Here is a 12,583-nt window from a genome sequence, read left to right as displayed (position 1 = left end):
TTAGTGCTGGAATATAGGATGCTATTTATGCTCCAAGACATGTTTATTTACAGGGAAGGGTTGTAAAAATTAAAAGTAATCGGCAATGTGCATTTGCTTATGTTTCTTCTGCCGAGACTCCATCAGCATCATCTGCAGTTTGCCCAAAGCTCCTGCGCAATGTCAGAGTTCTCACTGACATAGAAGTGGCGTGCTGCAACTTCATGTGCACTTGGTGGTGGCACAGTCTCGCCGCCGCCGTCGGACTCTTCACTGCCAACTGTTCTCACTGCACGTGGGCCCTGCGACAGATGCTGGGAGCATGCAGCCTCAGTTATACCGGCGGCACTCAAGGGCTCCAACGTCTCCACGCTGCTGTCCAAGTAGCTCACACTCGCAGCACCAACAAAAGCCGCCATCGCCCGAACTGCCATACTACAATAAAAGATCGTTATTTCAAACTTCTTGACACCGGCAAAAAAGTTTGAATTATCGAATGGCCTCGAAAAAACTGACAAGAACCATTTGCATTACAGTATATGTGCCCTATTTACTCACATAGCGAACCCACTCGCATAATGGGCCCACTCAGTCCCGATTTTTGCCTAAGAATTTGAAAAAAGCGTCACTCGTTAACGCTTCTCTCTGTTTCGCACAGTCACGGTCCTCAACGCATTTTTTGGCTGTGTGCCAAGATGCTGTGTAGCGATAACAACGGTGTTTACCTTTTGACGTTAGCTCTAGCAAGGGGGAGAAGCGAACTTTGCTGAGTGCCAGCGCTTGATCGGTTGTGCAAGCTTCCTTTTGGGCGACCCACATGGAGCAAACTTGCACTGCGGATTTTGAGCGGCACAGCGGAACGCAGCCGCACCAACGCCGTGCAGCACCACAAGTGGTGGAAACCATGCGGCTGCCACAAGACCGCTGCCGCCAGGATTTAGAAAGGGCGTTTCCATACGCTTAGTAAAATGCTGAAAAGAACAGCTGTGCATTTACTATTTTATATTCAATGATGACAAAGAGGACGAATTATTCTTTGTGACCTCTTTCTGAACCAAAATAGTTAACCTGTTTGAACCTCCCGCGCTTCCTGGCGTCAACCGACGCGCACTGGCTAAACCTAGCAGCTTAGAAAATCCAGAAGCATTCTGAAAATCTGTTGCGTTTCATCGCTAAAATTTTGTGCTGCAGGCATCTTCAGACAAAGTGAAAGCTTCGTGCAACTTTTGTTTGCCGTGAACATGAGGCACAGTGTAGCGGCAACAACGAGTTCTTGGTGAAGCAAGAGGCCGGTTCTCTAGTTCACTGTACTGATTTGGCAGGCACGGCCATGTTGTAGAAACAGGCGGAAGTCAGATGCGGTCGCGCACTGATTGGTCCGCGCTGATAGCCCACGTTGGCGTCTGATGGGTGGAAGGATAGACGACACTCACAAAGAAAAAAAAAGTTTTTCGCACGTGATTTGTAGCACCCTCACGAAGCCATAGCCTTTCATGGGTGTTGGCTGGGACCGCGCGGACAGTACTTATCCGCATTTCCGAATTAACAGGGCTCGAATTAACGAGTATTCAGTTGCGAGTTTCGGAGGCTGCGCGGAAATGGGGGTAGGCAGCCGCCACTGAGGCCGCCAACCCCTACCCTCCGGTGCCGCCGGCCGCCGCGCCGGTGATGGCGCCATTTAGGCTTTACACACTCTTCCTGCTGTTTTATCTTGCTCCATCTTCTGTCCCCATTTAGTACGTGCACAGCCTCTAATTATGCGGAGGTGCTTTTTTTTTTTCGGCCACGTGCTGTGTACCAAGCCGCCCAGACGCGGCGGCGCGTAGTTCGAATTATCCATAGCGGAAACGACTCGCTTTCGAATCAACGGGCTTTTTATACACAGATCTCTATGGAGCTTGGCCGGACCAAGTAGTGTAGTTCTCGAGTTATCCGAAAATTCGAATTATGGAGGTTCAAATTAACGAGCTTTCACTGCACGTTGTTTACACCACGTAATCACGACCCAGCGACCGAGCACAACGAAAACGTGGAACTGCTCGCGCTGAAGCATCAGCGGCGTGGACGAGTGCTCCGGCACCGAACACGTGCTATGGCATGCACCTGAATGCGGACTCCGCGAGCCTCGTGCACTCGGCTTTTTTTCTTTTCTATTGCTTTACTACATCTCTGGTAAATTTAGAGCGTGTTTTACTCACATCGGGCAGCTTCTATCTACGAGGAGTGGTGTCAGCCAGTCACTCCTAGTTCGAATTAACTGCAGCGGATGCTGACTTGTTCGAATTATTGGGAGTTTTCCCCGATTGAAACACAAAGGGCTGTGCCGGGAACCAGGCGTCAGTTCGAATTAACAGAGTTCGAATGAACGAGCTTTTACTGTACTACAAAGTAAACTATAGACTTGACCGACCTCGTTAAATCGAGGTTTAACAATACTTTGGTATGCAGCCAAAGTAAGTGAACAATACTACAGGAAAACTCACTCCCAAGGCTGGTGTCACCAGATTCTGGTACTCCAGGCCCTGTCCGCAGTTCATTACAATCACTTCTGGCACTGTCAGATGTGACAGGCACAGCTGAATGGAGTTTGTTTGCCCCTTCCGTTCCTCCTGAGCCTTTCTTGAACAGGTCGGCCCAGGAGCGCATCGCTGGGCCAGATCCATTCACTACAGGTGCCATAGGGGTTGGCCGTTCCACAGAAGTAGCAGCCTCTGTAAGCTCTACAGCAGGTTCTTCTTTCTTGGGAACGCTAGCTGCAGTGCATGGAGTAGGAGATGCTGCATTGACTGGTGCTTGCAATGACTCAGGTGCCACGTCAGTGACAGCAGGAACAACCACCGCCTCTGGCTCCAAATTCCCTCTTTCCACTACAGCTGGTGGCTCCTCACTACTGGCTGTAGTCAAAGTGCTCGCCACTTCCTCCTTAGGCTGCAACAAATGAACAGAAAAGCTAGATCTTAGGATCTCACCTCAACTGCAATTCAAACGCTTTTAAACGAATCATCAAGCATGCACACACAAAAAAAAAATCATTGGCTATCATGACCAAAAAGCTTGACCATCCATGTTGGTTAACACAATCAGGGACAAAAATTTTTCGGACCATGCGAGCATTGACCGCGAACTCATTGCTGCGTCACCTGGTGGCCCCGGAGACCGCGCTTGGCGCGTCCTTTTCCAGCTCGCGGGGGTTTCACAGAGCCCCTGCGGCGCCTTTCCGTTCCCTGCATTTATGTGAGAAGCAACGCTAACATTAAGCACTGTCACAATGAGTCAAGAATCTTCAGTGCGTTATGAACTCTGCCACTTTTCCAACGTGCTTTTGTGTTCATGTCTGCACTCATATACACACAGTTTCTCTTTGCTACAAGTACACCATGAAATGTTGCCATAGCTCCACTCCTTGCACCTAACTCGGGGAAATGGAGGGTGACCATGTGAGAACTACCCATGGCGGAAAACAAATGGATACACCAAGTGCACTCTTGATGTCAAAGCTGAGCCACCAGACGATACAGCGATGCAACACAGTTGACGCTTACGTGGTCCAACAAGTTCAGTCACCACAAGTAAGCAAGGAACCACAATAAGATCCAAGTGAAACAGTTCTCACCACCTTCTGGCACCACACATTTAACACAAATGAAGCAAGGGAGAGGAGTGGTATAGATGTGTTCCCTGTTACCAGTACTCACCTACGGGGCAGAAACGTGGAGGCTAACGAAAAGGGTTCAGCTTAAGTTAAGCACAACACAGCGGGCCATGGAAAGGAAAATGATAAGTGCAACTTTAAGAGACCGGAAGCAGGCAGAGTGGGTGAGGGAACAAACAAACGCATGTCAATGACATCCTAGTCAAAATCAAGAGGAAGAAATGGGCTTGGGCAGGGCATGTATTGCTAAGGCAACATAACCGCTGGTCCTTAAGGGTAACAAGAGTGGATTCCAAGAGAAGGCAAGTGCAGCAGCGGGCAGCAGAAGGTTAGGTGGGCAGATGAGATTAGGAGGTTTGCAGGCATGCGGTGGGCGCAGCTGGCAAAGGACAGGGTTAACTGTGGAGACATGGGAGAGGCCTTTGCCCTGCAGTGGGTCTAGTCAGGCTGGTGATGATGATGATGACGAAACTGATTGAATGCAAACAGAAAAAATCAGTGCTATAGGCACTGTTCAGCCACTGCCACCTTTCCCGATTAGATTAAGACTGCTGCAGTTGGAGTAGAAGAGGGTTAATGGAAAGCCCCACCCCTGTCCTAAAGTGGACATAGTTGGACTGATGGTGGTGGTGATGACTGTCGCTATCATGAACAGCACCAGTTGTGAAAAGTGTGTCGGAGCTGGAATGTTGCAAAGCAGATGAATGCGGCTAATCATGGCCCTGCCTGTCCTCCTTCACTCCAGCTTTCACAGCATCAGTTTGGAAGTTGCACTTTAGAAAGGCTTTCGATGTAAAGATGGATACGTTTACAACATTCAGAAGAGGTACGACTGAAACTACAATGAGACTCTTGAGAAGTCTGAGGACAGCTCCAGAATGTGAGAGTGCATGCGAAAACAAATCAGCCTCCATTTCTGCATGCCAGAATAATAGCTCACCACTAAACAGTGCTCACAGTTTCACAAAAGATGGAACATAAAACACTGCAAGGTGCACCACCGAAGCCAGAATAGATGGCCACTGCAAGCATGCTACGGCTACCACCTTCACTGTCAGCAGAGAAGGGACCAACTACTGCTCAAGAACAATCCGAACACTGAAACCAGCCAAGCATGCTTGAGTTCATCGCCATGCCAGCAGTTGTGCAATAAGGTCATGCACAAAATTAAGCATTCAAGCTACAAGAAGCTTCACTGCCTATGTTGCACTGCATTCTGAATACATTTAAATTTCCTCAAGATGGCAGCCCTGAGCTCCTAGTGCTGTGCCTTCCCAAGCTCACTGCAAAACTTTGCAAGTTCTTGAACAGGTTGCAGAGGCCCTCAATTATAAAAGAGTGCAGCTGCATGGGCTGCCATCCCGCTGTAAACATATGCCTGGCATGCAAACACAAGCAGTCATTAACACACAGAGAATGAAAGAAATAAGAATAAAGGACATTAAGGGGGGACACTGGTCTTAGGGACCGAATGACCCAAAAATCAATTTTTTTAGAAATAACATTATTGGAGCCTATAGCGATTATTCTTCAACTCTATAGTTTTCTCCTCCAGGAAATCGGTATTTTGACCACAATATTAAATTTAGATCACTGTGTGGGCTCAATTTGTGCAGAAGCAGGCGATTTAACACCATGAAGATTTTGGACACCTGGCTGTCTTAATACGTCAATATCTCAACGCCTAGGACAGATAGACATGCCATATTGTTTGCTAAGGGAAGCTGAAGACACAATGTATGCAATAATCGAAGCACAATTGTTCAATCGCACTTCAAGAATTTATAATTTTGCAAAGTTTATCGATGCATAATATTCAAACATTGAATGCTGCTATTCTAAGTGCTGTAAAATTGCTAATGAGGGTAAAATGCAAAAACTCCCTTGATTATTGCACTCTTTACTCACCATACTATGTGGCCACGGGTTAAAAATTATTTTTTATTGAGCCATTTTTTTGGTACCGGGGTACTAATAAATGACAAATTAACTATCTTAGGAACTAATAGATTAATTAAAAAGGCAATTTCATATTTGAAATCAGTATAAAAAACTGAACAAGGTGATACAGTTTCATTAGGATTAGACTAAAAATAAGAAAAATAGGTCTATGACCAGTGTCCCCCCTTAAAGGTTAAGCTTGTGCATGTCTGCAGAGGTGTTGATAAAAGCATGCAGCGAACTAAAAAATTATGCACTAGGTGGTTTAACGCCGTGAAGCAACACATGGGCTATGGGATGTCGCAAGTGCAGAGCTCCAGAATGATTTAGACCTCGCGAGGTTCTGTGACATGTGCCGGCACTGCCCTTCCCGATTCGATGGAGGCAAAACATGGCCACTATGGCCGGGGTTGAACCTAGGTCATTCAGCTCAGCCAAGTACAGCCTCTAATATTTTAACACCATGAGAGTACTGACTGGCTCAACAGCCAGTCAATGCTCACGTGATGCTAATGAAAGAATGAAAAATTTCACTAAATGTAGTTAAAAGGCAATATAGGTTTGGTTTACGAGAGTTTTAGAGTCTCAAAGCAACTCAGGCTATGAGGGACGCCGTTGTGAAGGGCTCCGGAAATTTCGACCACCTGGGTATATTTAACGTGCACTGACATCGCACTGTACACACGCCTCGAGCACTTCGCCTCCATCGAAATGGAACTGCTGCAGCCGGGATCGAACCCGCATATTTCAGGTCAGCAGCCGAGTGCCACAACCACAAGAGCCATCGCAGCAGCACATTTCTAGTAAGTAAAAAGGTGTAAGAAAATGGGTTAAATGCAAAGCGCTCTTGCGTGTAACTGATACAGAGGCTGCACAATTGGCTTTATAATTTGTCTATATCCATGACAAAAACATGCCAATGCAACCACGTTTCTGTTGGCATATCCCAAGCATTACGCTCCGGACATTCAATTCATAAGGTTCAAAATTACCATACATTGCTATGTATAAGTCAGTTTTTTCTAAAAATGGTGATCTGAAATTTGGGGGGGGGGGGGGTCAATCAATTTGTAAAACAGTTTCGCCCGAGCCATGGGTAACACGCACCTCATAATGATGCTCATTCCTGGCAGGATACACGAGACTCTACACGGGAAAAAGAAATGCACGCCATTTACCCAGTTACTCACGCTGGCGGCTGCCTTTTTTAACGAGTAGTAGACAGCACGAGAGCAAACCTCCAGAGTGTGTGTTCAGCCAGAATCCAAAACTACAACAGTACCATTGGCAGTTCAGTTTGCTGCTAGTCAGCTGGCCCCACGTATCTTTGGAAGGCTAGATGGAGCACTGTTGCATTGCCTCTGATCTCCATTTGCCGCCATCTGCTGGCCTTGCGATAACGTGGCTTGATGCCATACCGCAGAGAGCAGAGTGGGAGGGAGCATAAATATCAACTTTGATTCGGGGATCTTATTTTTTTATTCAGCAAGGGCTGCGAGTTGGGAGGCCAACTTTTATTCAAAATCGACATATACGTGGCAATAAATAGCAACTAAAGCCACCACGCTAATGAAAGCAGCAATGAATTAGTGCCAAGAGGAATCTCATGTGCAACAGCCACACACCGAAATTCAGTTACAGCGGGGGGCACCAGTGGAACTTCGTACACTTTTGGTAGTGCTGTTAGCCTACATGAAGATCGAACTACATGGCGTAAGCCACAAGCAACAATGTAGTTAGTTGCAGCTACAGTGAAAGCTCATTAATTCAAACCTCAGTGATTCACATTTCTGGTTAATTCTAACTGTATGACTTGGTCCATCCTGGAAACTAAGAAAGGAATCTACAGCAGCATTTTTTTTCAAACACGTGAAATGCACACCGAGAAGCAACAAAAATGCCCCACCATGCCGCACAAATCTTGAGCAACAAACCAACACCGTTGCTATTGCAGGCTGCAAGAAATATAGCCTGTTAATTCAAACATTAATGGGTTGTGACACTGATAACGCTAAATACACACCACCTCACCTAGGCAAGTGGCGAACTACCGTAAAAACCAGAATATAGGTCAAACTTTTTTTCAAAAAACCATGGTGAAAAGTCGACCCCCGTCTTATATACCGGTCATTGGCGGAAACACTACGGAAGTCTTGCAACAATGGGCGGCTGAACTCAAAAGCCTCCATCGCCATCAGCAGCAGTGCCGCCATTTTGCTTTTCCGTAGGTGCAAAGCGGAAGCCGACAGCAATTTACCGTCGCCTTCAAGAAAAACGCGACTGAGTGCGCCGAAGCTCACGGGAACCTGGCGGCACAGCGCGAATTTGGAGTATCCGAAAAGGACATTCAGTACTGGCAGAGGCAGAAGCTGCGTATTACAACTTGCAGCAACCAGAAGAAAGCATCATTTGGTGGGCGGACCGCAGCGTATCCAGAATTGGAAGGAAAGGTTGCGCTGCGTGCAAAATCACTGCCTGTGACTGTCGAATGCATCCGCGTGAAAGTGGCAGAGATCACGCGTGCGTCTAGACTCACAAGGGCGCACTTCAAGGGCTCGTCATCCCGGGTACAGCGATTCATGAAGAACTTTGCTCTGCGGCGCCGTACTTGCGTGTGCCAGAAACAAACACACGGATCGATGGGTGCGCGATAGTGTTAAAAAATTTGCCGGGTGTACATACGAGCAGCATTTAAATGAAAATAAACACTGTCACCATTGTGCAACCTCTCAAGTAGCATTTGTTTTAAGGTAAGGGTGTCTTTCGGTACTTTTTCCATTGAAAAAGATTTTTTTCATTTTTAGAATTGGTTATTTAGGGGGTCGACCTATATTCTGGTCCGACCTATAGCCCGGTTTCTACGGTAAGTTACGCAAGTAACACTCCCACAAGGCTGCGCCGCCTCTTCAGGAAGATGTGGAGAAGGTAAAAGGGTGTGTGAGGTGCCAGGCAAAAAAAAAAAAGGGGGGGGGGGGACTCTCTGTGTTAGCAGCTGCGTGGTGACAACTAGCCGCACAACCTCCATGGATGGTACCCGGCAATTGCTTGTAATTGCTAATCTTGAACACTTCAGCAGCTTGCTGTGTTAGCTTTTGTTGTCGAGCGATGGACGATGTGACCAGCAGTGAGAGATACAGAAAATCAGGTGCGAATCTGAAACCACGCCGTCATGCACGAAACTGAAACATGTGCAAAACAAACGAATTGGAGCTTTCGTTGATGTTTGGTGCGAGTTTTTGGTCTTGGTTTTCAGGTGCCCTTTACATCATGTTCCAGTTTATGATTTATGGGCGTTTAAAGTCCCAAAGTGACTCAGGCTATGAGCGACGCCGTAATGAAGGGCTCCGGAAATTTTGACCACCTGGTGTTCTTTAACATGCACTGTGCGGAAATACGGCGGGGAACAGCCTTCCGGCCCGCCCGCACTCCCACTCCGCGGATGCAGCGTTCCCGCTCGCTAACCACGGAGGGGTTCGTGCACAAGGGAAACAAAGGGAGGGGACGATAAAGCGTTAACACTCATATACTATTTATTACAGTTGCAATTATTACACGGAGCGGGCCAGCTTGCTACAAAACATCAGCGAGGCATTCCTCGGAAATAGAAGGCTACGTAAGAAGGACTTCCGACTTACCGGCTGGGGCAGGGGCGCGACTTCGGAAGTATCGGCGGTGAACATTTGTATGCGCCGACAATGGCGGCCGGGTTTTCCCGTGCGCGCCGCATTCTTGGGGCAAGGCCAATCCCTAGCATTTGCCGGGGAAGGTGCCGAGAGCACGCATTTGCTGCTCGCGCTTCGCTACCTGGAACCAGAAGTCCAGTGGCAAGGCACAACGGATCCCCGTGCGCCTGCCGCGGAAGGTGACGAGAGCGTGCGGCTGCAACCGCTCGTGACGCTGGCCGGATCCCAAAGAGACTCTGTCCAGTCCTGCAGAATTCCGCGTAACCTACGAGGTGGCACTCCCGTCACTGTTCCCTTTCCCCCACGAGGGAGACTTCCCTCCTCGCCTAGCCGGAGCTGTCCGTCCCGACGGCCGACGATGAAGATGGGCCGCATCAAAATGGAGAGGGGAAACAGGTTTCCACAACTGACATCGCACAGTACACGGCCTCTAGAATCTCGCCTCCATCGAAACTCAGCCACTGTGGCTGGGATCGAACCTGTGTCTTTCAGGTCAGCAGCCAAGCGCCATAACCACCGAGCCACCACAGTCAACCTACGCGGTGTACCAAGGTGTAGTGATTTAGAAATGTCTGCACTGTCATGCCACAACGCTTTAAGAGAAGATTGAAATCATGCACGAAGTCGATGCCACTGCGCTATCTGAACAGGATGTCGCCAAAATGCACTCATTGGTTCAGCAGTTTGCGACTCGGGGTTTGGAGGCTGGAAAATAGGGCAACGTTTCTGCGGCCATCCTGGCAACTTTCACTTTTCAACCGAAATGGCCGTGCAACCTCAACTCGAAAGCATGTATTTCCGAGTACCGAGTAGTGGAAGTTGCGCTAGCATTTTTACCGAAAAGTGGCAGTTGCGCGGCGGTCGCCCGCTGCTCTATTTTCCAGACTTGAGACCATGCTTGCGACCTTCGCGACTCCGATGCGGCCCTCCAGTACGCAAGCTGAGATGCGCTGAACGCCGCCTGCCTCTTCAGTTTTGAATGTGAAGAAGAGGCCCTCCGCTAACTTCGGACATTAGAACAGAAGGTGTTCACCATTGCCTTCTGGGAAAACAATAGCAAAAGGTGACCACAGAATACAGTCACCGACCGATTTTCCGGACTCGAAGGGGCCCGGAAAATGGTCCGAATAATCGAACAGTCCGAAAAATCCGTGAAGTACAAAAAGCCATTTTACTGAGATGAAATCTGCTTAAAAATGTCACTGATTTTACCTCGCCAGAAATTTCTTTTGCTGACGACGATTTGCGCCTGTATTTGCACCAAAGTTGTGCTTTCACTGTACACGCTAGACAGCAAGGTCACCGCATTTAGTTGGAATACTTCCCACGCTTCTTTGATGGACCCGGCAGGGCCATGTTGTCCACAACCAGTGTGCACCACACCGCTCGTCAAACACACGCAAAGATAAGGCACTTTCCATTCAAAGTGGTGGAACCGCCGGACGCAATCACAAAACGGCCAACGGATGTAACTTCGTGAAGACTGAGAGCCACTCAGTCGGCGCGGTCCGAGGAACCCAAGTGACGAAAAGACGAATGGCAAACTTATGAGACCCGCCGCGGGGGCTCAGTGGTTAGGGTGCTCGACTACTGATCCGGAGTACCTGGGTTGGATCCCGAGTGCGGTGGTCGCGTTTCGATGTAGACGAAACGCTAAGGCGCCCGTGTGCTGTGCGATGTTAAAGATGCCTAGGTGGTCGAAATTATTCCGGAGCCCTCCATTACAGCACCTCTTTCTTCCTTCCTTCTCTCAGTCCCTCCTTTATTCTTTCCGGCCGAGATGCGAGATAGCTCCTGCACATTTCCTTCCCCCAACAACCAATTTTCAACATATGGGACAAGCAATAACTGCCCGCGACAACGTCGGCGACAAAGACAAGCTGACGGCGATGACAATCCGGCTGGCCACCTCGAAGTGTCAGAGATTGCAGGGACCTCTACTGGCAACAATGAGGTACCGAAAGTATGTCAAGCCAATCCAACTGCAGCGTAAATCCACCTCAATCCAAGATGGCCTCTTTTGCGCCGGCGAAAAGCCGATAAGATGGCCGATTTTGGCCCGCAGGCAACTGAAATTAGTCCGAAAAATCTAACTTTCAAATTTTTGATGTCCGAAATATCCGTCGCGAATATGTATGTGCTTATATGGGGTGACTGACGGCGTCTCATCGAGGTCCGAAATATCCTACAAGTCCGAATTATTGGAGTCCGAATTACCCGTCGGATACTATATTTAAAATAATAAAATAGGACAGTTTCACTACAAGACTGCTGCCCAATTGCAACGCAGTGTAAATATATTCTGTTCACTTTCTTTTGTTCGAACTTGGGTCAACCTTTTACTTGCCAATGTTCCAAAAGTGGAACATACAAAATCTGATTTTGTATTTTCTTCCCAATCTATCGCAGTTTTTTCTTTGTTTTCACATACTCACTGACACTTGTAGAAAACATAGCAATCTGAATTTGTTATCAACCTATTTAAAAGCTTTGGATAAATGTTCACAAGCAGGCATAATTTGCGTTCCTTCAGCGTCCTACGTTTGTTGAATTATTTTGCAGGAAAAATGTAATGTTGCAATGAGCAAAGCAGAACTAAAATATCGGCATTAGTTAGGTATTGACAAAAATTCAGCAAGCGCCAACCAATCGTTTAAAAAAAAAATTCCGTTTTGGCCCCGGCTTACGAGAACCTTGTGAACAAGGCCCCCGTAAGCCGGGGCCGAAACATCATTTTTTTTAAACGATTGTTCGGCGCTTGAAGTAATTCCGCCATGAACATACCCAACCAGACGGGTTTCTGTCGAACCCCGTATTTCATAGTTCGGTACTACTGGGCAAAAAATTAATAAAGACACTCCAGTTTTCAGTTTTGAGAGTTTTATGCAAATGTTCCATTTTTGGAACATTGACGTTTTATAGTGTCAAAAGTAGCGCAGACTCGCGCACGCATTTCGCCTTGTTTTTCTTCTTTTTCGGCATGTTGATGGCGCCCTCTAGGTGTCGTTTGGCACAAACTTAAACACTATCTTTCCTTGGCATTATTTTGGCATTGCGTTTTTGCGTGGCACGTGGAAGGAGCAGCATTCAACTGCAGCGCATAGCCGTATCAATACTTGTGAATGTAAGTAGAAAACGACTTCGTGGCTAGTTTTAAATTGTAGTGCTATACTTCTCAACGCAATAACTCCCGTTGTAGGTCATGGTACAACGCTTCCTCAGACTGGAGGCTGCAATTGACCTTTTCTTCAGCCCTCCCGATGATGAACGCGAAGGTGTGTCTATATGCCAATTTCCGCCTCATGAAGATGGCAATATTACTGACTAG

General features: G+C 47.6%; 1 protein-coding gene across 5 annotated transcripts in view; it reads right to left on the bottom strand.

Annotated features, from left to right (window-relative positions):
• LOC144113784 (ubiquitin carboxyl-terminal hydrolase 10-like) overlaps positions 1–12,583 on the bottom strand; it is a 100,411-nt gene that overhangs the window by 42,852 nt on the left and 44,976 nt on the right. For 2 of the 5 annotated variants that reach the window (XM_077647095.1, XM_077647096.1), the window contains exons 7-9: positions 6,680–6,718; positions 3,120–3,203; positions 2,463–2,907 (exon numbers count right to left, since the gene is read on the bottom strand). In XM_077647095.1, the coding sequence (XP_077503221.1) occupies positions 2,463–2,907; positions 3,120–3,203; positions 6,680–6,718 (568 nt within the window). The remainder of the gene's footprint in view (positions 1–2,462; positions 2,908–3,119; positions 3,204–6,679; positions 6,719–12,583) is intronic. The other 3 variants (XM_077647098.1, XM_077647097.1, XM_077647099.1) reach the window with 3 other exon arrangements.

The sequence above is a fragment of the Amblyomma americanum genome, chromosome 1 (genome assembly GCF_052857255.1).
Source record: "Amblyomma americanum isolate KBUSLIRL-KWMA chromosome 1, ASM5285725v1, whole genome shotgun sequence".
In the NCBI taxonomy this organism is placed as follows: domain Eukaryota; kingdom Metazoa; phylum Arthropoda; class Arachnida; order Ixodida; family Ixodidae; genus Amblyomma; species Amblyomma americanum.
The sequence above is the reverse complement of the archived record's forward strand: the minus strand, read 5'-3'. Positions and strand labels throughout refer to the sequence as shown.